The 26032-nt window shown below is 46.2% G+C and overlaps 1 protein-coding gene across 1 annotated transcript; it reads left to right on the top strand.

The window, feature by feature from the left end:
* The first annotated feature begins 273 nt into the window (after positions 1–273).
* TBC1D20 (TBC1 domain family member 20) lies at positions 274–25534 on the top strand. The gene is made up of 8 exons (XM_039479417.2): positions 274–493; positions 14230–14415; positions 17180–17260; positions 19715–19901; positions 20082–20183; positions 21384–21525; positions 22418–22605; positions 22872–25534. The coding sequence occupies exons 1-8, from the start codon at positions 424–426 to the stop codon at positions 23125–23127; spliced, it is 1212 nt and encodes a 403-aa protein (XP_039335351.1). The 5' UTR covers positions 274–423; the 3' UTR covers positions 23128–25534.
* The last annotated feature ends 498 nt before the right edge of the window (positions 25535–26032 follow it).

Genomic DNA, 26032 nt, shown 5'->3' on the forward strand with positions numbered 1-26032 from the left:
ATTTATAGGGTTATTGAGAGTGTAATGTAAACACTCTCAATAACCCTGTGAGTTCAGTATTTTTATTATCATCAATACTATTTTACGGATGATACAAGCAAAGGAAGTGTCAGTTGGTCTTTGGAGCCACTCGCTCAGGAGCGCCACACGACACTGTGGAGTCTACAGCGCAGATGAAACTCACACTTCTCCGAGCGCTCACCACGCTCTTTCCGCAGCGTCCCGGGATGCCAGCCCAGCGCAGCGCAGGGTCACGTGCCAGCGCGGGGCGGAGCCAGCGGGGCGCCTGCGCGCCTGCGCGCCGCTGGCGGACGGAGCCCGCCTGCCGATGCCGAGCGGGCGCTGCGTCCCGTGGTCGGAGCCGCGTCTTCTCCCGGCTCCGTCACCAGCCGGGGCTCGGGTGGGGGCCCGGGCCCCCGGGGCATGGCCCTCCGGAGTGAGCAGGGCGACGGCCCCACCTCCAGCCGCTGGGACGGCGGCGCGGAGAAGGCAGGTACGGAAGCCAACCGGGGCGCCGGGAGCGGCCTGCGAGGGCGGCCCGGGGGGCAGGGGCAGCTGGCGGCAGAGGCGGCGCCGGAGGGGCGCGGGCTGGGGGCCCGGGGCTGCGGCGGTGTCCGGGACGGCGAGAAGGGAGGAGGCTGAGGGTCCGGGGCACGTCTGAAGGGGAGAGGGCCTGGAACTGGGGGGCTCGGGCGGTTGCCGAGCTGACCCGAGGGAGCCTGGCGGCGGAGTCGCGTCCCCAGGCGGAAGAGCGGGCAGGAGCTCCGCGCCCCGGTTTTCTTCTTTCTGGAGAGGACCGGGGCTCCCCGAGCGCCGAGGCCAGGCCCACCCTGGCCCAGGCATCCGCCACGTCCGCAGACTGCGGAGCCGCCTTCCAGAGGGAAGACAGCTCTCCCGAACTTCATTCACTGTCCCCGGCATGATTGACGCGCTGTCCGCGTATTTAATTACCATACAGTTCTCCCTTTAAGGTGCATAGTTCATGATTCTTAGCACATTCACAAAAGTTGTGCAGCCATGGCCGCTGTATGATTCCAAAACGAAACCCTTACCCTTTAGCAGGCACTTCCCGTTCCCCAGTATTCACGACTCCTGGCAACGACGAATCGACTTTCTGTCTTCTGCCACCTATTCTAATGTTATTTAATTGTGTAAAAGCGGCCGGGCGCTATGGGAGGAGAGGGTAGGAGGATCGAGTGAGGCCGGGATTTCAAGATCAGGCTGGGAAACATAGCAAGACCCCATCTCTGCAAAAAGGTTTTTAGAAAATCTTAGCCGATTGTGGAGGCTCGAACCTGTGATTCCAGCGACCCAGGAGGCTAAGGCGGGAGGATAGGTTGAGCCCAGGACTTCGAGGCTACGCTGTGATTGTGACACCGCACTCCAGCCTGGGTGACAGAGGGAGACCCTATCTCATAATAAGAAGTAAATAATTGTGTAAAAAGCGATTTTATTTTTATACTCAATATAGATGATAATTTCTGTGAAATCGTATTTTTGTTGCACATTATGTTCTCAAATATGTTTTTCGTTCAATAAATTCATGACAGTTAAAATTATGAATGTATACCGTGAACCAAGTTAAATAATCTTTTTTCCTTGAGAAAGACTAAGGCAACTTTTCCCATTTCCAGTCCTCTGATGGATGGTGCCCATAACAGAGCCAAACACATTATTCAACCCACATACTTTGGTGAAGCTCCTGGTATCCATATTTTATTTTATGTTTTATTTGTCTGGGCTCGTTTTCTGTTTTTCCCTTTTTCTGATGTTCTGTTACTGAATGGGAGTGGAACTCTGAACCCTTTAGCATCGTAACCCTTTCTTTGCTGGTGTTTGTGTGACTAGTTTGTCCTCATGGCATGACAGTCAGTGCCCTAGGCAACATGGGTCTTGTGACCTGTTTCACTGCAGCTGTGTGTCTGTTGCAAGACTTGACCTCCTCTAGTTTCCTTGATTTTACTTCTCTGGATGAATGGGACAAATTTAGAGATGAGGGTTTTTTTGTTGTTTTTAATCATATGAGAATATTGTTGGCAAAGTTAATAATGCTAGAAGCCCTCTTTTGTAGTGTTTATGGCCAGATTGGTTTACTCACTAGACTGTCTTTTTCCGTTGTAGGGGTAAAACCTTTCTTTCTTTCTTTCCTTCCTTTCTTTCTTTTCTTTCTTTTCTTTTTTCCTTTCCTTCCTTCCTTCCTTCTCTCTCTCTTTCCTTCTCTCTTTCTTTTTTTTTTTTTTTGTTTTTTGTTTTTTGTTTTTTGTTTTTTTGAGACGGAGTTTCGCTCTTGTTACCCAGGCTGGAGTGCAGTGGCGCGATCTCGGCTCACCGCAACCTCCGCCTCCTGGGTTCAGGCAATTCTCCTGCCTCAGCCTCCTGAGTAGCTGGGATTACAGGCACGCACCACCATGCCCAGCTAGTTTTTTGTATTTTTAGTAGAGACGGGGTTTCACCATGTTGACCAGGATGGTCTCGATCTCTCGACCTCGTGATCCACCCGCCTCGGCCTCCCAAAGTGCTGGGATTACAAGCGTGAGCCACCGCGCCCGGCCCCTTTCTCTCTTTTTCTCTCTTTTTCTCTCTTTCTTTCTCTTTCTTTCTTTTCTTTCTGCCAGTCTGTTTTATTTCAGGGAGAGGGCAGGGGAGGGGGCTCAGTCTTTCTTGGCAGCGGCTTTCCTCATGGCACCCAGGGCGTTGCTCAGCTCCTCATGCTTCCTCTTGGCGGGGATTTGTGGCTCCACCCTTTTCTTGATGAACTTGAGGGCCCGTTTGTCGTTGGAGACCTTCAGTAACTCCATGGCACACTGCTCATATGGGGCTAAGCCACACACCTCCCCGATCATGTCCCACACGAACTTGGTGTGTTTGGTCAGATGCCCGCAGTGGCAGCTGTGCCTGGCTTGCTCACGTTCTTGGTCACCTTGTTGGGCCCATGACCACAGGGTGGTGAAGAGCCATGGCTGCTGCTCTCCAGTGGCGGCTGTGGCGAAAGGAAAACATTTTTTCTTGATACCTGCTTTATGTTCCAGGTAGTTATCAGAGTCTTTGCTAATTTGGATACTGTTTCGTGGAAACTACTAATTAAGACCTTCAAAAACAGGTTACTTTGTTTTATTTTGTGTTTAATAGACTGAGATAGGTTTTCCTTCCCCGCTGTGGTCTTCTGGTATAGACATAAAGCTCAAGCATAATTTTTTTTTTGAAGAGGTGGGATCTTGCTCTGTCAGTTGGGCTGGAGTGCAGTGTCACAATCAAAGCTCATTGCCATCTGGAACTCCTAAGCCTAAGTGATCCTCCCACCTCAGCCTCCTAAGTAGCTGGGACTATAGGGATAAATTTTTAAGTTCCAATGTCAGTATCAGGAGTTGGAGGTGGGTGTAGGGGATGTTTGTCTCCCTTCATCCACACACAACGTTCCCCACATCCATTGTTTTAAGACTAGCATTGCCGCCTGGCGCAGTGGCTCACTCCTGTAATCCCAGAATTTTGGGAGGCCAAGGCGGGTGGATCGCCTGAGGTTAGGAGTTCAAGAGCAGGCTGGCCAGTGTGGTGAAACCCCGTGTCTACTAAAAATGCAAAAAATTAGCTGGGCGTGGTGGCACATCCCTGTAATTCCAGCTACTTGGGAGGCTAAGGCAGGAGAATTGCTTGAACCCGGGAGGCAGAGGTCCAGTGAGCCGAGATTGTGCCACTGCACTCCAGCCTGGGCAACAGAGCGAGATTTTGTCTCAAAACTGGCATTGCTTAATTTGAGCTTAACTTCAGTTTAAAGACTGTAAAGCTTTTATGGTGTGCAAGCTTAAACCAAATAATCAGTATGGAATTTTGTACTCTTCACACGACATTCCTTTATATAAATTACTTGGTCCAAGTTAGTATTTGTTTTGGTGATACGAAAAAATACATGAAAAAACTTTTAGAGGAGGCTTAGCTAGTGGTCATCTTTAGTTGTTATTGTCCCTTCCCTGTATATTAAGTGCTCTAATCCAGGTGATTTTGGACATGCCTATTACTCTGAGGAGGCAGAAATCTTTACCTGGATTCTGCAGCCAGAGTTGGGAGAGGTTTAAGACTGTAGCGGGTTGTGTCATGTTTGTCTGAACCATTAAGACCTACAGTTCAGATAAAGTTAAAATTAACATTTCACGGAGTTGAGTCTGATCTTTCCTGACTACAAGACCCTGTTGCAGTTGTTTCTATACCTATTGCTGTGGCGCCCCGCAAGTAAAATCTGCTTTGCCCTCTTTATAAATGAATAAAAATAAGCATTTTAATGAAGAGTAGGCCAAAGTCATACCTATCTTCCTTTGTTGAATGAATTACTTTTCAGGCATCAGGGATTTATTTATAGCAGTCTTATATTTTGCAGCCAGCTGTAGGACAGTCATTCCATTCCATCACAGTTATGATAGCCAAGACCTCTACTGTAAAGGAATTTGGAAGGTATCAGCTTTGGAATAATAGAGCACTCTCTTAGAAGTGGAGCAGTAAAGCAATTGGAGAAGAAAGGATTGTGGGAGATTAGAATGACATACATTCTACCTCTAGATGAAATGTGGGCTTTTATCCCAAGCCAGATACAGCATTCTCAAGTCCAGAAATGTGTGTCCTGCTCTAAATCTGTAAAATTTATATTGAAATAAAATAGATAGTAGACATTTATTTTAATCTTTTCCTGAACATCCTGAGAGTAGCACTATGATTTTTCTCTTTCTGAAATAAACAGGATGTGTGACTTTATTTTTCTTTTTTTTTTTTTTTTTTTTTGAGACGGAGTTTCGCTCTTGTTACCCAGGCTGGAGTACAATGGCGCGATCTCGGCTCGCCACAACCTCTGCCTCCTGGGTTCAGGCAATTCTCCTGCCTCAGCCTCCTGAGTATCTGGGATTACAGGCACGCGCCACCATGCCCAGCTGATTTTTTGTATTTTTAGTAGAGACGGGGTTTCACCATGTTGACCAGGATGGTCTCGATCTCTCGACCTCGTGATCCACCCGCCTCGGCCTCCCAAAGTGCTGGGATTACAGGCTTGAGCCACCGCGCCCGGCCGTGAATTTATTTTTCAATGGAGACTCTGTTAACCTCCCTCCCTGTGTCGTCTAGCAGTTGATCTCACTCTGTAATTCATACATCTTTAGTTCACATGAGTTTTCTGTTTCCTCTTCCCTTTTTATGTCACAATGAGAGCCTATACATTTAGGTGCAATAAAGCATTTGTCAGAGTGGCAGACGTAGGAGTGCTTTCTCCATCTGCCACTGACATTTAATCACTAGGATGTGAGACTGAGGAAGGTGGTGGTGGGGCCTGAAAAAAGAGCAGCCGAAATCCACATTGGGGCAGCATCCTACTCAGGGAAATACCAGTAGTTTTAGTAACAGGCCAAAGAGTCTACAGATCTGTTTAGAGAGTTCTGCAGTGAGCATCATCTTAACAGTATGGAAAAAATAATATCATTTACTGCAAGCCAGTGAGGAACAATAACTAAACTAATTGTCTTCTGCACATATTTGTTGAGTTCCCACAGAGTGCCAAAAATTTTGAAATAGTAAATTTTGAAATGCAGGATTAAAAATAGAATCGGAGGCCTGGTATGGTGGCCCAACGCCTATAATCCCAGTAATTTGGGAGGTTGAAGTGGGTGGATCACTGGAGCCCAGGAGTTCGAGGTCAGCCTGGGCGACATGGTGAGACTCCTTCTCTACAAAAAAAATATATAAAAATTAGCTAGGCCAGATGGCATTTGCCTGTGGTCCCAGCTACCTGAGAGGCTGAGGCAGGAGAATCATTTGAGCCCCGGAGGTCAAGGCTGCAGTGAGCCATGAATGTGTCACTGCACTCCAGCCTGGGTGATAGAGCAAGACCCTGTCTCAGAAAAAACGAAACAAAAAAAACAAAACAAAACAAAAACCTGGAACGGCATCTTAAGAGAAATGAGTATGAGTTATGGGAGGTATGATTTGAGGATTTGAGTTCAGAATTAACTAACATTCTGGCAAATGGTTTGCCAAACCTCATGGAAATTCAGTTGACTGCATAGTGTTTTTTTCCCTCAAGATACAAGGTTTCCCTTCCCCCAGATTGCCAAATAGCTTATTTAGAAAGCGAGATGGGGTGGATGTATGTCTGAACAAACTGATGAAGAATTATCAAACTCTTAGCAAATAGGTTAACAAGATTTCTGAATCTCAGCTTCCCTCAAGCAGGATTTAGTATTGCCATTCAAGTGCTCTCAATTTTTGATGTATGGTAAGTGCAGGGGTACTCCCCAGTTTAAAAAAAAAAGGTTTTTTTTTCTTTGTTGGAAATTAAATTCTGCTCATGTTTTGCCTCAACCTGTGTTATATAAAAAGTCTTTTCTGTTTCCTGCATGTTTTTGACCCCTCTTGAAAACATGTAACCTGGTCTTCCAAAGGATGGCCTTCAGGCCCACAGTAAAATCTCTCCCTGTCTTCCTCTTGAGTGCAGGATAAACCCAGACTCCTTTGCAGGGTGAATCCAGCCCAGCCTCTTTTACTGCGGTCCTGTCTGCTTCTGTTCTTCCTTTACCTGGAACTTTAGCTTCATAGAACTTTTTGTTCATGTCCTGGATGTGGTGTTTCTTTCATGTGATGAGGTCTTTGCCCATAAGACCTTTTTTCTGCCTGGTGTACTTTCCCCTTAACACACTCTTCCCTGTGGCAAGGTTTTCTTTAAGAAGGTACCAGAGAGCCGGGCGCGGTGGCTCAAGCCTGTAATCCCAGCACTTTGGGAGGCTGAGGCGGGTGGATCACAAGGTCGAGAGACCAAGACCATCCTGGTCAACATGGTGAAACCCCGTCTCTACTGAAAATACAAAAAATTAGCTGGGCATGGTGGCACGTGCCTGTAATCCCAGCTACTCAGGAGGCTGAGGCAGGAGAATTGCCTGAACCCAGGAGGCAGAGGTTGCGGTGAGCCGAGATCATGCCATTGCACTCCAGCCTGAGTAACAAGAGCGAAACTCCGTCTCAAAAAAAAAAAAAAAAAAAAAAAAGGAAGGTACCAGAGCCCAATGTGGTGGCTCACATCTGTACTCCTAGCACTTTGGGAGTCTGAGGCAGGAGGATTGCTTGAGCCCAGGAGTTCGAGATCAGTCTGGGCAAATAGTGAGACTCCATCTCTACAAATTTTTTTTAAAATAATTAGGTATGAACTGGGCACTGTGGCTCACGCCTGTTATCCCAGCACTTTGGGAGGCTGAGGCGAGCGGATCACGAGGTTAGGAGTTTGAGACCAGCCTGACCAACATGGTGAAACCTGGTCTCTACTTAAAAATACAAAAATTAGCTGGGCATGGTGGTGCACACCTGTAAACCTAGCTACTTGGGAGGCCGAGGCAGGAGAATTGCTTGAACCCGGGAAGCGGAGGTTGCGGTGAGCCAAGAGCACGCCATTGCACTCCAGCCTGGGCGACAGAGTGAGACTCTGTCTCAAAAAAAAAAAAAAAAAAGAAAGAAAAACAGTTAAAGAAAGAAAAACAGTTAGGCATGGTGGCACAGGAGGCTGAGGTGGGAGGAACGCTTGAACCCTTGAGGTTAAAGTTGCAGTTGAGCTATGATTATGCCACTGTACTCCAGCCTGGGCAACAAAGTGAGGCCCTGTCTTAAACAATAAATAAACATTAAAAAGAGGGAACCAGAATTGATTTTTGGTGTAGCCTTTACTGACTGCTTTAGCAGTGGTCATTCTTTCCTCTGGATTTTCATAATCCTTCAGATTCCATTTTACATAATAATTGCTTGTGTCCCTACTGTGAGCTCTTTGGACTAGGAGGGAGTAATTCATCTTTTATCCCCAGTACAGTGCTTAGTAGACACTCATTAAGTGACAGACACTCATTAAGTGACAGACTGATGAATAAACGGCTGGACAAATGGGCAGGCGGATGAATGGTTGAATGAATGGATGGAAGGACACACCTGAGTCAAGAGCTTGACACATCTCATGAACAACTGACTAGTTAGGTGCTATGCTGACAGAGGAATTGGAGATTTTTGTTGTTTGCTTTTGAGACAGAGTCTTACTTTGTCACCCAGGCTGGAGTGCAGTGGTACAGTCATGGCTCACTACAACCCTCCTCTGCCTCTTAAGCAGCTGGGATTACAGGTGCATGCTGTCAACGCCCGGCTAGCTTTTGTATTTTTTTTAGAGACAAGGTTTTGCCATGTTGCCCAGGCTGGTTGGTCTGGAAATCCTGGGCTCAAGCAATCCACCCACCTTGGCTTCCTAAAGTGCTGGGATTATAGGTGTGAGCCACGTCTCAACTAAAACTCATGCCTGGCAGTGTTTTTTATTTTACTTTATTTTATTATTTATTTTTTTGAGAGCGTTTCACTCGTTGCCCAGGCTGGAGTGCAATGGCACGATCTCGTCTCACTGCAGTCTCCGCCTCTCAGGTTCAAGCAGTTCTCCTCCCTTTACAGGTGCCAGCCACCACACCTGGCTAATTTCGTATTTTTAGTAGAGACGGGGTTTCACCACGTTCGTCAGGCTGGTCTCAAACTCCTGACCTCAGGTGATCGGCCTGCATCAGCCTCCCAAAGCACTGGGATTACAGGCATGAGCCATCGTGCCCGGCCTATTTTATTATTTATTTATTTATTGAGATGGAGTCTTGCTGTATCGTCCAGGCTTGAGTACAGTGGCTCGATCTTGGCACACTGTAACCTCCGCCTCCTGGGTTGAAAGTGTTTCTCCTGCCTCAGTCCCCTGAGTAACTGACTACAAGCGTGCACCACCACACCCAGCGAATTTTTATATTTTTAGTAGAGACAGGCTTTTACCATGTTAGTCAGGCTGGTCTTGATCTCCTGACCTCAAGTAATTCGCCCACCTCAGCCTCCCAAAATGCTGGGATTACAGGCTTGAGCCACTGTGCCCAGAAGGGGTTTTATTTTAAATAATTTCTAGGTAGGGTAACCATTTAATTTGGCGTCCAAACTGGGACATATTTGAGAGTACAGGGAGCAGAAAGGGTTTGCTATGAACAATTATGCCAGAACTCTAGGTATGCCAGGAAGACCTCAAATGAGAACAAATGTCACCCTGCTACATCACCAGGAAACAACAGTTAAGCCAGGAGTGTAGGTTTACCGAGGTGAAAAGTCACTTGTATTATTTTTCTGTCTGCACCTCCAATTGCACATGACTCCAAACCAGTTGGTGCCTCTGTTTATGTGGTTTTTATGTTTCAGGTCTCATAGGTAGCTCACCTGTGACTTACCAGTACCAACTTTCATTTACGTTAAGAGTGGGCTGGACGTAATGGCTCATGCCTGTAATCCCAGCATTTTGGGAGGCTGAGGCAGGGAGATCACTTGAGTTCAGGAGTTCGATACCAGCCTGGCATGGTGAAACCCTGCCTCTACTAAAAATACAAAAAATTAGCCAGCCATGGTGGTGGCGTGTGTCTGTAATCCTGGCTGCCTGGGAGGCTCAGGTCCAAGAATTGTTTGAACCCGAGAGGCAGAGGTTGCAATGAGCCAAGATTGCTCCACTGAATTCCAGCCTGGGCAACAGAGCAAGACTCTTGTCTCAAAAAAAAAAAAAAAAGCAAAAAAAAGGTAATCTATACCTTTGTCAGGGAAACAGTTTGTAGACTGCCTGTGGTCTCAGACTAGAACATTGCTGAGAAAGCAGCTTAGTGTCCCTTCTAAAACCTAATGTAGCTTCTGATGTCAGTCCTTTCTAAAGTCTACCCTACCTTCTGGTGATATCTTCTTTTTTTTTTTTTTTTTTTTTTGAGGCGGAGTTTCGCTCTTGTTACCCAGGCTGGAGTGCAATGGCATGATCTCGGCTCACCGCAACCTCTGCCTCCTGGGTTCAGGCAATTCTCCTGCCTCAGCCTCCCGAGAAGCTGGGACTACAGGCATCCGCCACCATGCCCAGCTAATTTTTTTGTATTTTTAGTAGAGACGGGGTTTCACCATGTTGACCAGGATGGTCTCGATCTCTCGACCTCGTGATCCACCCACCTCGGCCTCCCAAAGTGCTGGGATTACAGGCGTGAGCCACCGTGCCCGGCCGATATCTTCCATTTCACATGAACTCTGGTGCCTTGCACCTAGTATACCGTGTAAATGTTTTTAAATTTAGTCTATTTACTGTCAAATGGAAGGGCCATATCTCCTGGCCTTTCTTCTATACCCTTCGTCCCACCCCTGTCTGTCCTTCCTCCCCTTTGTGTGTATACGCATTTAGCTTTATTGTAACAAGGCAACTAGTATACTTTTTTTTTTGAGACAGAGTCTTACTCTGTCACCCAAGCTGGAGTGCAGTGGCGCGATTTTGGCTCACTGCTGTATCCACCTCCCAGGTTCAAGTGATTCTCCTGCCTCAGCCTCCCGAGTAGCTGGGATTGCAGGCACCTGCCACCATGCCCAGCTAATTTTTGTATTTTTAATAGAGATGAGGTTTTACTATGTTGATCAGGCTGGTCTCAATCTCCTGACCTCAATGATCCACCCCACCTTGGCCTCCCAAAGTGCTGGGATTACAGGCATGAGCCACTGCTCCAGGCTGGAATGCAGTGGCACGATTTCAGCTCACTGCAACCTCCACCTCCCGGGTTCAAAAAATTCTCCTGCCTCAGCCTCCTGATTATCTGGGATTACAGGCATGAGCCACTGAGGCCCAGCTAATTTTTGTATTTTTAGTAGAGATGGGGTTTCACCCTGTTGGTCAGGCTGGTCTCAGACTCCTGACCTCAGGTGATCTGCCTGCCTTAGCCTCCCAAAGTGCTGGGATTACAGGCTTGAGCCACCAAGCCCAGCTGAGAATTTATTTTAAAAGGGTCATCTTTCACTGCAAGGATGTCGGTTAAGCATCACAGTTAAGCATGCCAAGAGAGTTTTGCTTTTCTTCCTTTTTAAGGTACACTTCTCAGGTTAGCTTGGCCCTGACCCACTGCAGTCTCTTTGAGCTCTTGGCTATTATTGTTTGCACGCACCTTTTTTTGACAGTTATAATGTCTTGTCTGTGACATTTGGTGTTGTCTTGTGTAACGTTTCTTGTGTTTTGACTTACTTTCTCAATTGTACCGGCAGTCAGAAAGACCCGAAATACAGGCATCATCCACTTAACTTCAGCAAGCCATACCTAAAAGTAGACATTCTACATGAAAACTCTCAGAGCCTGTTACTCCTTTATCTCCCTTGATCTTAGCCAAAAGGCCAAAAAGCAATACTCTTATTATTTCACATAGAAAAATTACATGATAGCTGCTAACCACAAATTCCTAGCCAGTTTTCTAAAAAATTTATTTGTTTATTCATTTGAAGGCTAGTCAAATGAAGTTGTAGGGGTAGAAAAGGAGGAAAGAAGTCTAACTGATTGTGATCAATGAGTTGTAAACAGCACCACAGGGGACCAGCTCTAAAAAGCAATTTAAACATGGCAGAATGCCTGTGAATAACAGACTATCACACAAGGATGTAAGATGCTTAAAACATTACTTACTATGGTTTTTAAGAAACAGTTTCTTTGTATGCAGTATCACAGCCTCTCACCCCACCAGCCACACTGGAAACCTAAGTACCCATTGACACTCTGCTTTTGGAAACATCTGTGTTGGCCAGGCACGGTGGCTCATGCCTGTAATCGCAGCAGTTTGGGAGGCCGAGGCAGGTGGATCACTTGAGGTCAGGAGTTCGAGACCAGCCTGGGCAACATGGTGAAACCCCTGTCTCTACTGAAAAAAAAAAAAGAATAAAAATACCAAAAAGTTCGCCGAACGTGGTGGTGCATGCCTGTAATCCCAGCTACTCAGGAGGCTGCGGCAGGAAAACCACTTGAACTCAGGTGGGGGAGGTTGCAGTTTGCTGAGATCATACCATTACACTCCAGCCTGGGCGACAGAGTGAGACTCCATCTCAAAAAAAAAGAAGGAAAGAAAATGTCTCTGTGTGATTCTAATGTTTTGGCCACTTGTAGTATTGTGTAACAGGAGATCTTTTCATGTGGTTTTGTTTTCAGTGTAGTATCGAGTTTTGGTGACATATGTTTTTTCCTATCTAAACAATGGTAAAAAAAAAAGGTTTTTTTTTTTGTTTTGTTTTGTTTTTTTTGAGACCGAGTTTCGCTCTTGTTACCCAGGCTGGAGTGCAATGGCACGATCTCGGCTCACCGCAACCACCGCCTCCTGGGTTCAGGCAATTCTCCTGCCTCAGCCTCCTGAGCAGCTGGGATTACAGGCACGTGCCACCATGCCCAGCTAACTTTTTTTTTTTGTATTTTTAGTAGAGACGGGGTTTCACCATGTTGAGCAGGATGGTCTCGATCTCTTGACCTCGTGATCCACCCACCTCGGCCTCCCAGAGTGCTGGGATTACAGGCTTGAGCCACCGCGCCCGGCCTAAAAAAAGTTTTAAGAGATGTATATGCTCTGTGAAGTTTGGGTATTAATGAACAGACATTCTCTTATGAAAACATTGACGCTAACTGCTAGATATGCTGAATTTACTGAGCGTTTATTATAATTGTAATTCCTTGCTTGTTACTTACATAGTATATCTCCTTAGTGCTTTGCATATTATATGCTAATTAAATATCTGTAGGTTGATTTGTAAAATACATGCTGTTTCTCAGTGAAGAGGGGAACTAATATTTAGTAAGCATCTACTGTGTACCATGGTAACTATCCTGAAAAGAGTGTATCAATCCAGAGGCCCAGAGTAGGGAATTCATCTGCCCAAGATCCTGGATCAGATAAGTGGCAAAGACAGGATGTGAACCAAGATTTGTCTGGTTTTTAACACATCTTTTTTCACTTATCTTTTTTTGTTTGTTTTGTTTTGTTTTGAAATGGAGTCTTCTCTGTCGCTGAGACTGGAGTTCAGTGGTGCGATCTTGGCTCACTGAAACCTCCGCCTTCTAGGTTCAAGTGATTTTCCTGCCTCAGCCTCCTGAGTAGCTGGGATTACAGGCACCCAGCACCACACCTGGCTTAATTTTAATTTAATTTAATTTAATTTAATTTAATTTTTTTGAGACGGAGTGTCGCTCTGTCGCCCAGGCTGGAGTGCAGTGGTACAATCTTGGCTCACTGCAACCTCCACCTCCTGGCTTCAAGAAATTCTTTTGCCTCAGCCTCCCAAGTAGCTGGGACTACAGGCTCATGCCACCACACCTGGCTAATTTTTATATTTTTAGTAGAGACGGAATTTCACCTTATTTGATCAGGTTGGTCTCAAACTCCTGACCTCAGGTGATCCACCTGTCTCGGCCTCCCAAAGCACTGGGATTACAGGCGTGAACCACCACACCCAGCTAATTGTTGTATTTTTAGTGGAGACTTGTTTTCACCATGTTGGCCAGGCTGGTCTCAAACTCCTGACCTCAGGTGATCCACCCTTCTTGGCCTCCCAAAGTGCTGGGATTACAGGCGTGAGCCACTGTGCCCAGCATCACTTATCTTTTTTTTTTTTTTTTAAATGTACGTTTAGTCCGGGTGCAGTGGCTCACGCCTGTAATCCCAGCACTTTGGGAGGCCGGGGCAGGCAGATCATGAGGTCAGGAGTTCAAGACCAGCATGACCAACACGGTGAAACCCTGTCTCTATTAAAAATACAAAAATTAGCTGGGCATGGTGGCATGTGCCTGTAAGCCCAGCTACTCAGGAGGCTGAGGCAGAAGAATTGCTTGAACCGGGACCTAGGAGGCAGAGGTTTCAGTGAGCCGACATTGCACCTGTGCATTGCAGCCTAGGCCACAGACAGAGACTCTATCTCCAAAAAAAAAAAAAAAAGGTACATACAGTTATTTCTGGTCCAGGAATGTTGGTGTGCACCTGTAAGTCACAGCTATTTGGGAGGCTGGGGTAGGAGGATCAATTTTGCCTAGGAGTTTGAGTCTAACCTGGGCAACTTAGGGAGACACTGTGTCTTAAAAACAGTAACAGCAAATAATTATTTTTGGTCTATGCCTATGATTTTTGGTTCAGACCTATAAAAAGGTCTGAACTGTGTTTTATAAAATTGGCAATTTAAAATCTATTTTATGATGAGCTGTCCAAGCCTCCCCCATAAGGCTTAGTAGCCTGGGCCTGAAATGAATAGTGTATTTGGCTATGAGACTTTATGCCGGTAGGCAGTCTTAGAGCTGTCTAAGAGGAGACACTTACCTGTGCCTCAAACCAAAAGGAGATTGATTCCTTGGCAGAAAACATGCACATGCTGAATGTGCGCCTAATGCTTCCCCATCCTTATTTTCAGACTTTAATGCCAAAAGGAAAAGGAAAGTGGCAGAGATACACCAGGCTCTGAACAGTGATCCCACTGATGTGGCTGCCCTTAGACGCATGGCTATCAGTGAAGGAGGACTCCTGACTGATGAGATCAGACGAAAAGTGTGGCCCAAGCTCCTCAATGTCAATGCCAATGACCCACCTCCTATATCAGGTAAGGGGAGTGGGGGAGGCTATGAGGGGCTTGTCTAGGAGACAGGGAGAAAAAAATTCCGTATCTTTAATTTTTATGCTCTTTTCAAACCAAGGGTATATGAGTAAATCTAGGGTGTTTTGGGAAATGCTTGGGCCCACTCTGAAAATAAAGCCAATCCAATAAGTAGAATTTTATTCAAAAGTGGGATGAGTTATTTTTTAATTTATTATTATTTATTTATGAGACAGAGTCTCACTCTGTCACCCAGGCTGGAATACAGTGTAGCAGTCTCAGCTCACTGCAACCTCTGCTCCCTGGGTTCAAGCAGTTCTGCCTCAGCCTCCCTAGTAGCTGGGATTACAATCTATGCTACTGTGCGCTGCTAATTTTGTATTTTTAGTAGAGATGGGGTTTTGCCTGTTGACCAGGCTGGTCTCAAATTCCTGACCTCAAATGGTCCTCCCACCTTGGCTTCCCAAAGTGCTGGGATTACAGGCGTGAGCTACCATGCCCAGCCAAGTTCTTTATTAGGGATTAAAATATAGGCTAGGCAAGTGAGTTTATTAAAAATGCATATTCTTTGTTCTAACATACTTGCTTGGCAAGTATTTTTTTAAAATGCGTATTTTGTAGCTGGGCAAGGTGGCTCACACCTGTAATTCCAGCACTTTCGGAGGCTGAGGCAAGAGGATCACTTGAGACTGGAAGTTTGCAGCCAGCATGGGCAACATTGAGAAACCCTGTCTCTACAAAAAATTTAAAAATCAGCCAGGCATGGTGGTTCATGGCCATAGTCTTAGCTGCCTGGGAGGCTGAGGGGGGATTTACTTGAGCCCAGGAGTTTGAGGCCAGCCTGGACAACATGACAAGATCCCATCTCTAAAAGTAAAGTAAAATCAAACACACACACAACCACTCTCTTTTGGCTGGGCACAGTGGCTCACACCTGTAATCACCATTTTGGGAGGCTGAGGCAGGTGGATCACTTGAGGTCAGGAGTTTGAGACCAGCTTGGCCAACATGGTGAGATCTCATCTCTACTGAAAATATAAAAATTAGCCCGGCATGGTGGTACATGCCTGTAATTCCAGCTACTAGGGAGGCTGAGGCAGGAGAATCACTTGAACCATGGAGGCAGACTGCAGTGAGCCAAGATTGCACCAGTGTACACCAGCCTGGGTGACAGAGTGAGACTCTGTCTCAAAAAGAAAAGAAAATACCCTCTTTTTATTGGGAAATACTGAGATCCTTTGGAATTCTAAAATTCTGTAATTCTGTGAAAAGTGGTTACGTAACTAATGTGCAAGGCCCATGTGGTAAAAGGAATTCTTTGGAATGCAGTTCAAAGTAGTAAAGAAGGTCCTGTAGAACGGTGAATCCGCTCTGCTGGCCATTCACTCAAGGCACTCACCTTGTTGCTTTCCTGCCATCATGGCAAAATGCCAAGTGCTAAGGATTCTTTCATTCAGTTGCCAAATATTAGTTGTGCTGTGATTGTGTGCCAGGTACTAGAGGTGATTAAAACAGGACCTCTGCCACCAAAAAGTTCACAGTGTCATGATGCCGTCCAGTAGGTGTCGAGTTGCCACTTGTTATTATCCTTGAAATTGGCTGCCTCAGAGCAGTCAGTTTTTTGTTGGAAGGCTAAGGCAGTGCCATATTCACACACTGAATCCTGAGATGATGTTCTTCTATCAAGTTCCAAACTTCCCTCACCTTGTTATACCATGAAGCCTGTGTGTGAGGAAGTGTTGCCCAGCTTTACTAGCTTTTGCTTTGGGTTGCAAGGGAAATGTATGCTTATTATATAGCACTTGGTTTGGTTGAGGGAAATATACACTTGTTCTATACATAATAGCTAGAGCCTGCCTCCTTACTGTCACATTGTATTGGACTTAGCAGCTGAACCCAGGACTGTCTCCTCTTTGCAGCATCTTAGTTTTAGAATTGCTGGGTCAAAAGATGTTAGGTGGTGGTTCTTTTTGTGAGTCTCAATATACCTTTCTAAACAGCTTAGTGCTCTCACAACTTTATAGGTGTTAGGATTTTTTTCAGTGGTCTATTGTTCTCACATTCATGGTTTTTTTTTTTTTTTCCTTTTTCTTTTTTTCTTTTTTTTGAGATGGAGTCTTGCACTGTTGCCTGGGCTGGAGTGCAGTGGCGCTATCTCAACTCACTTCAACCTCTGCCTCCTGGGTTCACGTGATTCTCCTGCCTCAGCCTCCTGAGTAGCTGGGATTACAGGCACATAACACCACACCTGGCTAATTTTTTGTATTTTTAGTAGAGACAGCATTTCACTATGTTGGCCAGACTGGTCTCGAACTCCTGACCTCATGATCTGCCCGCCTCGGCCTCCCAAAGTGCTGGGATTACAGGCGTGAGCCACCGCGCCCGGCCCACATTCATGATTCTGTTTGATCCTTGGAAGGGAATATCCTTATTTTGTAGCTGCGGACATTGAAATTCAGAGCCGTTCCCCATGATGCATAGTGACCTTCTTCATGAGGCCTCCTTATGTCTTTGCTCTCCTTCCCACCCCACTGTATTGCCTCCTGGGAAGTCTGTACTCCCTTCTCTTAGGGTCATTGGGACTTGCATAAAACATGATGTTTGGAACTAAACTCAGGATTGCCTGCCAAATGTTGTATCTTGAGTCATATCCTTTTCAGGAGAAAGCTGATGTGTGTCCTCTAGACCTTTCATGTCATCCCAGAATGTTTTGCTTCTGTTCTGGCTTCTCAGGTGTTCCTGCAATAACACGTTCCTTTTCCTTCAATAGGGAAGAACCTACGGCAGATGAGCAAGGACTACCAACAAGTGTTGTTGGATGTCCGGCGGTCATTGCGGCGGTTCCCTCCTGGTGAGAAACTCTCCCACTCCTGCCACATTTGGAAAGACTGTATCTGTCCCATGTCATACCACGTGTCATAATATGCTGGACCCTGCCTCCTCAGGGACCTTCAGAACTCTCCATTTGCTGAATCATCCTTTTGTTGACTGGTCTCTTTCAGACCCCCGCTGTGAAAGCCTGAACCAAAAATAATTTCTTGTGGCCTAGAGGTGTCGAATGAGAGAAGAGGTTTTTGTTTTTCCTTGAAGCCCCAAAAAGGAGTTAATAGGGATTGTTAGAGCCATCAGTCTGGTGATGAGAAGACTGGTGTAGAATGAGCACTAACAAGAATGATTAATATCTTAATTAAGTTTAAAAATAGTGATACCTTGCACATACATATGTAAGATTACTTAGAGGGAAGAGAGGCATTCCCTGTATGTGTAAGAGTATATTCCTTAATTTGTTCAGCAGCAATAGATATAAAGAGTATATTCCTCTTCATTTCAGGAAGAAAGAAAATAAGGACCATTGTCTCAATTTTCACGGTGAAGGGAACTGGGCAGCAAACCTCACATGGATGACCTATTTTTCTTTCTCTGGCAGCTCCACCTTGAGGTCATGAAGAGAGCAGAATTGCTAAAGGGAACAGGAGCCTCTGAGCTCCCTGCCTCCCTCTTCTGCACCATGCTCTGGCCTGGCTTTTGTTGTTGAAGGGGCTGCTTTCCTGCTGGCATTCTTGTTCCCTGGATAGGCTCTTGCGATCCCCAGGCAGCAGTAGCCTGCCAGCGTGGTTTTGATAAAAGCACATGCCCAGGGTCCATCCCCTTTTCCTAGCCTGCTGTTTCAGATGAGGTCACAAAGGACAGATGCCTCTCTCTCTCTCTCTTTTTTTTTTTTTTTTTTAAGACAGAGTTTTGCTCTTATTGACCAGGATGGAGTACAATGGAACTGTCTCAGCTCACTGCAGCCTCCACCTCCTGGGATCAAGCAGTTCTGCCTCAGCCTTCCAAGTAGCTGAGATTGTAGGTGCCCGCCACCACGCCCAGCCAGTTTGCTTTTGTATTTTTAGAGACAGGGTTTTACCATGTTGGCCAGGCTAGTCTCGAACTCCTAACCTCAGGTGATCTGCCCACCTCAGCCTCCCAAAGTACTTGGATTACAAGTATGAGCCACTGCGCCCCGCCCCCATTTTTTTCTAGGTGACCTGTTTTCCCTCTGAACCCTTTATTTCTCTTCCATTTATGTAAAGTCTGGATTCTTTCTGTAGGCTGAACTTACCATGTGGCTTCATATTCTTTTTTCATTCATGATCTTCTTGGCCTGGCTCACTGCTCTTTTGCTAAAAATTGACACAGGGTTTAATTTTTACTCTCCCTCCTTCCACTGCTTCACCAATCAGCAGTCCTTGGTTTGCTTCCTTTCCTTGTGTATCTTTTAGAATATGCTTTTTTTGAGAAGGAGAGGTAAGCTTTGCTCTCACCTGCAGTCCGTTGTCCAGGTTAGTTTGGACCCTTACATTAGCTGCTTTCTCTCTGTCTGAATATCTGTTTTTAACGAAAAGCTAGTGGTGTAGGGAAGCTGTGCGCGTGTCATTCTTCTAACGTGGCTCGTGAGGCCAAGGCTTGGCATTTTGACTGCTGGCAGGACTACTTCCATACTCTGAAAGAACTCCCGGGACAGGCTTCCCATTTTCAGAGAATCCATCTTTCCTGTAATACTTGCTTTGGTTTAAAGGGGAACGTGCAACTTTATTTTTTTTTATTTTTATATAATTTCATACTTACTGAAAAGTTATAAAAATAGGACAAAGAATTCCCCAGATACCCTTTACCCAGATTTCCTTTGGTTTTAACATTTTACTACATTTGCTTTTTTAGCTGCTTTCTCTACTTCCTTTACTTTACACATAAACTTTTTCTCTGAACCATTTAAGAATAAGTTACAAACATGACATCTTTTTAACCCCTAAATATTTCAGGATATATTTCCTAAATATAAAGCTCCTAAGTAATCATAGTACGCTGAGCAAAATCAGTAACAACAATGAAAATTAATCCACAGATTTACATTTTACCATTTATTCTAGTAATGTGCTTCCCTGGAAAAGGAAATATAGATTTAACGCGTTTCTCATACCGTCATCGTATCTCTTCAGCCGCTTGTAATCTGGAACAATTCCTTTGTATTGTTTGAGAGGCCAGTTATTTTTGTTAAATTTCTCTTACTTTGGGTATATTGGGTATTTCTTTGTCGTGGGATTTAGTTCTGTGTGCTGTTGATAGAAATCCTGTAGACGTGATGCTGAGCTCTGTCAGTGCGTCACTTCAGGAGGCAGAGGTCGTCTGCGTCCTCCATCCCCAGCAGCATTGTAATTCATTTTCTTTTTTCCTTTGAAAATTGACTGCTAGCCTTCTTCCTGACCTCCTTGTTACTAGGCTCTTGGTAGGTTGAAAGGCATCTCCTGTCTATTCCTGTCCCCAGGGATGCCAGAAGAACAGAGAGAAGGGCTTCAGGAAGAACTGATTGACATCATCCTCCTCATCTTGGAGCGCAACCCTCAGCTGCACTACTACCAGGGCTACCATGACATTGTGGTCACGTTTCTGCTGGTGGTAGGCGAGAGGCTGGCAACATCCCTGGTAGAAAAATTATCTACCCACCATCTCAGGTACCAGTGTAGAGGAACATGAGAGGGTGGGCTTTACTCCTCAGCCCTCCTGGGCTATTTTCATTGCTTATTCTCATTGGCCTATTTTCTGGTCAGCTTTCTTAGGAGTTCAAGCCCACACTACCCCCAGCCCTGATCTAAGTATTTGGTGCCCAGGCTCATTAAATTGTCTCCCTCCAGGGATTTTATGGATCCAACAATGGACAACACCAAGCATATATTGAACTACCTGATGCCCATCATTGACCAGGTGAATCCAGAGCTCCATGACTTCATGCAGAGGTACATATGTGTCTACGTTTTACACATGCCCACACCCCCCACACCTGAAACACTCCTCACAAATCCAGTGCAGTTTCCTCATCATCTTAAGTGCATTTGTTAAGTTCTGCCGAGTTCTTTCCAGTCACCAGCAATCTGGATAATTCAGTTCTTGGAGCACTTTTTGAGGACTGTGCTCTTTGGGGGACATAGCCCCTTCCTTGAGTTTACATCTAGTGGGGAGAGGTGGATAAGGTATATATGCCAAGGGAGATGCTGAGGTTATTGCTACAAGAGAAGCACAAAGTCCTGTGGGATTCAGAGGCAAGAAGGAGAAGACCAACAGTGGGTTGTTTTATTTCCCAAGTACCTATCAAAGAGAAGAAGTATTTTTGCAAATCTCATACGATGTTTTGTTTATTTGCTGTTCAGTTGGAAATGTGTTCTTGGCCAATGCCTCTTTATTTTTCTTTTCTTTTTTTGAGACATAGTCTCACACTGTCGCCCAGGCTGGAGTGCAGTGGCACGATCTCAGCTCACTGCAACCTCCACCTCCCAGGTTTAAGCGATCCTCCTGCCTCAGCCTCCTGAGTAGCTGGGTTACAAGCACCCACCACTACACCCATCTGATTTTTGTATTTTTAGTAGAGACGAGGTTTCACTATGATGGCCAGGCTGGTCTTGAACTCCTGACCTCATGATTCACCCGCCTCAGCCTCCCAAAGTGCTGGGATTACAGGCATGAGCCACCGTGCCCAGACTTTAAAAAAAAAAAAAAAAATTTAAAGGTAATGGCTACATTTTCAGATATTTCAGTTATTTCATGTTAATTGAAAAATTAATGCAGTCGTGTTTTTAGGCCTGGGAATGTGTACCTGTGCCCCTCAAAAGGAGAAGTCTTACTCAGAAGGAGAATCATGGTGTAGTTCTCTGAAAACAGCTGCTTCTTGTTCCTGTTTTTGACATTTATTGGACATTAGGAGAGTACCCAGTGAGATAAAGCAGCCAGGACCCTGTTGTGGTGTTATTGTTGTGGTGCACCTTAAAGTCTTTGTATTAAATATTTTGTGAGGACAAGATGCTGAATTCCTAGGTAGCTGAATTTTCTAGCAATCCTATTCCTAAATGCTTCCTTCTCACCAGCACTGAGGACAAAGAAAGCCCAGAGACAGGGAAGGGATGGCCCACAGGACCTGACGCCTGGCTTTCCTTTGTTTCTAGTGCTGAGGTGGGGACCATCTTTGCCCTCAGTTGGCTCATCACCTGGTTTGGCCATGTCCTGTCTGACTTCAGGCACGTCGTGCGGTTATATGACTTCTTCCTGGCCTGCCACCCACTGATGCCCATTTACTTTGCAGCTGTGGTAGGTACAGGCCATGAGCCAGCAACTAGATTCACCGTCACCCATCCCACTGTGGTCATTTTCCCTGAAGGGAAACCTGGGGATTATGGAAAGATGCAAAAGACAGTATTTCCCAGGCTGGTGTCCCTGGACATCATTCTGTACAAGATTAATGAGGGTGTCACACACAAAAAATAAGAAGTTGGGAAATGCTGGGCAAACAAAATCAGATTTTTTTTTGCTGCATGACTCTGAACCTTTAAAATGCTAATGTGCATTGTGAATTGTCAGGTTCCTATTGACGTTGCCTGGAATACATGTTCAGCTGATGAACACAATTAGGGAAACAGTAGTACAAGCTGCCGACTCCAGATTTAAGAAGAGAAGAGATCTGGTGTCATGATAGACAAGGGAGATGGCTCGTGGTGGAGAGTGGGGGCTCCAGTTAGAAGGGCCTGAGTGATGGGGTAGAGGTGGGAACTCAAGGAAGTCCTTCACTGACCACTGGTCCCTTGAGCATCTGTGGATTTATGGACATTCGTGCATTTCTTCTATGCTGGAGCTCCAGGAGTCTCCCAGTAATTCTCCTCCTTTCTCCTAAAAGAATCTCCTTCATTTCTTTCAATACTTAAAGGTACACCTGCGCAGCCCAATGTGCCTGGAAGGACTTAGATTGTAACTGGTCAGGCTTTCACGTGATGGGGTGGAAGTTTGCAGAAAGGGCCAGGCATTAGGAGCAGCACTGAGAGTATATGTGTTATTACTTCCTTGACGGATACAAAAGTTTGCTGAACATTTGGGCTGAGCCCCGTCTGTCACCAGTTTAAATTCATCTCTAAGGAGAATGGAGTGCAAGCGGCCCAGGCCCCGTGTGTCTCTTCTCTGACCACAAGGCCTTACTACCTTCCTGCAGATTGTGTTGTATCGAGAGCAGGAAGTCCTGGACTGTGACTGTGACATGGCCTCGGTCCACCACCTGTTGTCCCAGATCCCTCAGGACCTGCCCTACGAGACGCTGATCAGCAGAGCAGGAGACCTTTTTGTTCAGTTTCCTCCATCTGAACTTGCTCGGGAGGCCGCCGCCCAGCAGCAAGCTGAGAGGTGAATGAGGCGGGGACACTGGTTGAGTGGGGGCAGCTGTGAATGAGCAGAATTAAGGGAAGGTTTGTATCTGGTGGGACAGTGCTGGGGCATGTTTCCAGAGATCTGAGCTTAGGCCAGTGGAACCCCCACTGTAGACACATGGGCCTTTATCAAGAAGAGCTTTCCCAGCACTGACAGGCTCTGCCCTCAGCCTGTGTGGTGTAGTTTTTCTTTCCTCCTCGTCTTTCATACCACTTCCTTCTTTCTGTTTCTTTCCTGTGCAGGACGGCAGCCTCTACCTTTAAAGACTTTGAGTTGGCATCAGCCCAGCAAAGGCCTGATACGGTGCTGCGGCAGCGGTTTCGGGGACTTCTGCGGCCTGATGATCGAACAAAAGATGTCCTGACCAAACCAAGGACCAACCGCTTTGTGAAACTGGCAGTGATGGGGCTGACAGTGGCACTTGGAGCGGCTGCGCTGGCTGTGGTGAAAAGTGCCCTGGAGTGGGCCCCTAAGTTTCAGCTGCAGCTGTTTCCCTGAAAGCCAGAGAAGACCTTCCTCTTACATCGCATTAAGGTCTCACCTTTCCGTGGAAGGATTGGGAGGAGTGGAATTTCCTTTATTAAAAGGGTTTCTGTCCAGAGTTTTCTATTCCTGCCACCCTGCCCTTCCTGTTCGTGTATGCCTTTACTTCAGAGGCCAGTAGCAGAGCCTGCCTGACAGAGGGCACCTGGGGGCCTGGCACAGAATCTTATCCCCTCCCAGTGGGCTTTTGGATGGGCTCTCTGCCACCTCCCCTAGTGCTGGAGGAAGTGGGTTTCTGCAGCCCCTGGCTGCCTTTGCAACCTGCTGGGTCTGGGCTGCCCTGGTTACTGGGAACCTCCTAGTCACCCTGTAGAAAGTGAGCTGGAGCATGGGATGCCGTCTTCACTGCTCCCGCTCTGCCTGCATCAGATGCATCCGATGGACACAGAAGGCGGCCGGTGCTGCTGAAGGAGTCAGGCTTGGGATTGAGAGCAAGAGGGCAAAGGACTCATCTGGGAGCATGGTTGGCGCGAGCAGTTCCATCAGCTGGTCAGAAGTCAGAGACAGATGGGAACTAGGTTACTAGTTAAATCCTGCCTATTTTCAGCCTAGAAATTGCATGGGCACTTCCGGTGAAGGGGGAAGGAATGCTCATTTTTAGGGTCTAGACCTGGACTAGTTTTGCCTGCCTTTTTTCCCTCGCTGTTTTCTTCTACAAGCCACTCAACTTATTTTAACTGCTTATTAAAAGTACTTTTAATACTATTTTTAGAATATGTACACCCACTACGTAAATTACCCTCACTTTTAAAGTAATAATAGTTTCTTCACGAGAAAAAATAGTTCTCATCAGAAGGATGAGCCTCTAAGATCCTGCATTTTACTTTCTACTTGGTTGTTTAACATTTCGCTTTAGCCAGAGTTGCTATTTGCAAACAGCTTTCCACTTCCAAAGTGCCACTTTCTGACAGCTTTCCTTCCTATTTTCCTCAAATCGTCCTTCTGCTCTCAAACAGGCACCCACTCACTACCTTGGCGTCATTTTTTGGGTCTGATTTGTCTCTTCAACTGCTGGTCTCTCCCACCTGGTTGGAAATGTCATTGGAAACTTGCCGGCACCCAGAAAGGGACAGAGCTTGGCAGGAGCCTGGGACAGCCAGCCCCCCTGCCCAAGCTTCTCCAAGACTCTCCAGGCCTTAGGGGAAAGAGGCATCACTCATTCCTTCTGGGACAGCTTCCCTGTAAGCAAAGCCAGGTTTGTTTTATATTAACTCTGGCCTGAAAAAAAAAAAAAAAAAAAAAAGTGCCTTTTGCTGCTTTAAAGAATGGGGGTTTATGGTATGAAGCAGCCATGTACTTGTATTTTCCTGGTCTTTCCTGGGCATTGTTCTCTCTTGGCAGCCATTTTCTTAAAGTGAACATGCCAGAAGCACTCCAGCCCACCATATCCAGACTCCCCGTCGTCCTTGTATGCCTGTCGTGTGCAGGGTCGAGGGTGTCCCACGTGCCAGGCAGCTGGTGAGCCAGAGCCGTGTCTACGCTGAGTTACACTAAGCACTTTATTTTTATTTGTTTTATTTTTATTTTTTCTCTGAGATGGAGTCTCACTCTGTCGCCCAGGCTGGAGTGCAGTGGTGCGGTCTCAGCTCACTGCAACCTTCGCCTCCCAGGTTCAAATACTTCTCTCTGCCTCAGCCTCCTGAGTAGCTGGGATTACAGGCGCCTTTTTTTTTTTTTTCCCCCTTTCTGTTTTTTTTTTTTAGTAGAGATGGGGTTTGCCATGTTGGCCAGGCTGGTCTCAAACTCCTGACCTCAGGTGATCTGCCCGCTTCATCCTCCCACAGTGCTGGGATTACAGGTGTGAGCCACCACGCCTGGCCACTAAGCACTTTAAAACCAAAAAAGCTCAAAGTGATGGATCATTCTCCATGGCAGGAGCCCCACTTTGGGGTGAGTGTGATGTAGATGGATTAATTTAGAAAGCGGTGTATTCATCAGGGCAAAGGAAATTCTTCCAGAGGTGATGATGCGGCAGATACTCCCCGTGTTCTCCCACAGCAAGTTGGCCCTCTTGTCATCCTTTCATTGGGCAGCAGCAGCTGCCCCTCCTTCCACAAGCACTCAAGCCTGTTTGTAAACACTGAAGGAATTGATGGGGTCGAGGAAAGGAGGTGCATGTGACCAGGGTCCCAAGCCACAGCTTTTCAGATCCTGGGAAGCAAGCGGCATTTGCTTGAGTTGTGGCCTCGGAAGGAGAATGTTTGTTTTATAACTTCACTGACACCAGGATTCTCCTCTGCCATTGAGAAGAAAACATTATCTAATTACCTTCAGGTGGTTTACTTATTCTGTAAAGAATTATGTGTAAATATTTTGTACAGAGCCGTGTATCGAATAAACAGCCATATGTGGTTACTAATCACCTCTCTGTCATTCTGTCCATGGCCACCACTCAGTGGGAGTGGACTCTGATCTGGATGCTCGCCACCTTCCATCCCAGGCCTGGAACTGTGCTGTGGTCTGTGGACTCCTGGTTGGCTTTGATTGGCTAGGAGACGTTGGGCAGTACCTATAGTCCTGTTTCTATTTCATCTGCAGAAAGTATGACCCACACACTCCAGCTGCTGCCTGGGGTGCCGCGATATTTTGCATGTGTGTGTGTATAGATGTTATTTGTCCACAGTTCCTGGTTCTTTACTCCCATAGCCCTTGTTCTAATGTTGGGGCGCTGCAGGCCTCAGAAAACGGAATCTGTCTCCGACCTCCCCTCATTTCACTTGTTCAACGCCAGACTCTAATCTGACTGTGGCTTATAAGACCCTCATTCCAGAGAGGGTCCTGCTCTATACCCAGGAAGGAGGAATGCTACACAGAGAGGCCAAGAAGCATCTGGACAGACAGGCCTTGCTGGGTTTAGACC

Source organism: Saimiri boliviensis, chromosome 9 (genome assembly GCF_048565385.1).
Source record: "Saimiri boliviensis isolate mSaiBol1 chromosome 9, mSaiBol1.pri, whole genome shotgun sequence".
NCBI classification, from domain to species: Eukaryota; Metazoa; Chordata; class Mammalia; order Primates; family Cebidae; genus Saimiri; species Saimiri boliviensis.

Bases quoted from the DNA above. Each gene is read 5' to 3' on its own strand.
- TBC1D20 (XM_039479417.2), top strand. From the start codon at position 424: ATGGCCCTCCGGAGTGAGCAGGGCGACGGCCCCACCTCCAGCCGCTGG. The intron at 17,261-19,714 runs GTGAGAAACTCT...TCCTGTCCCCAG, and splicing joins ATTGCGGCGGTTCCCTCCTG to GGATGCCAGAAGAACAGAGA. The intron at 20,184-21,383 runs GTACATATGTGT...CTTTGTTTCTAG, and splicing joins CTCCATGACTTCATGCAGAG to TGCTGAGGTGGGGACCATCT.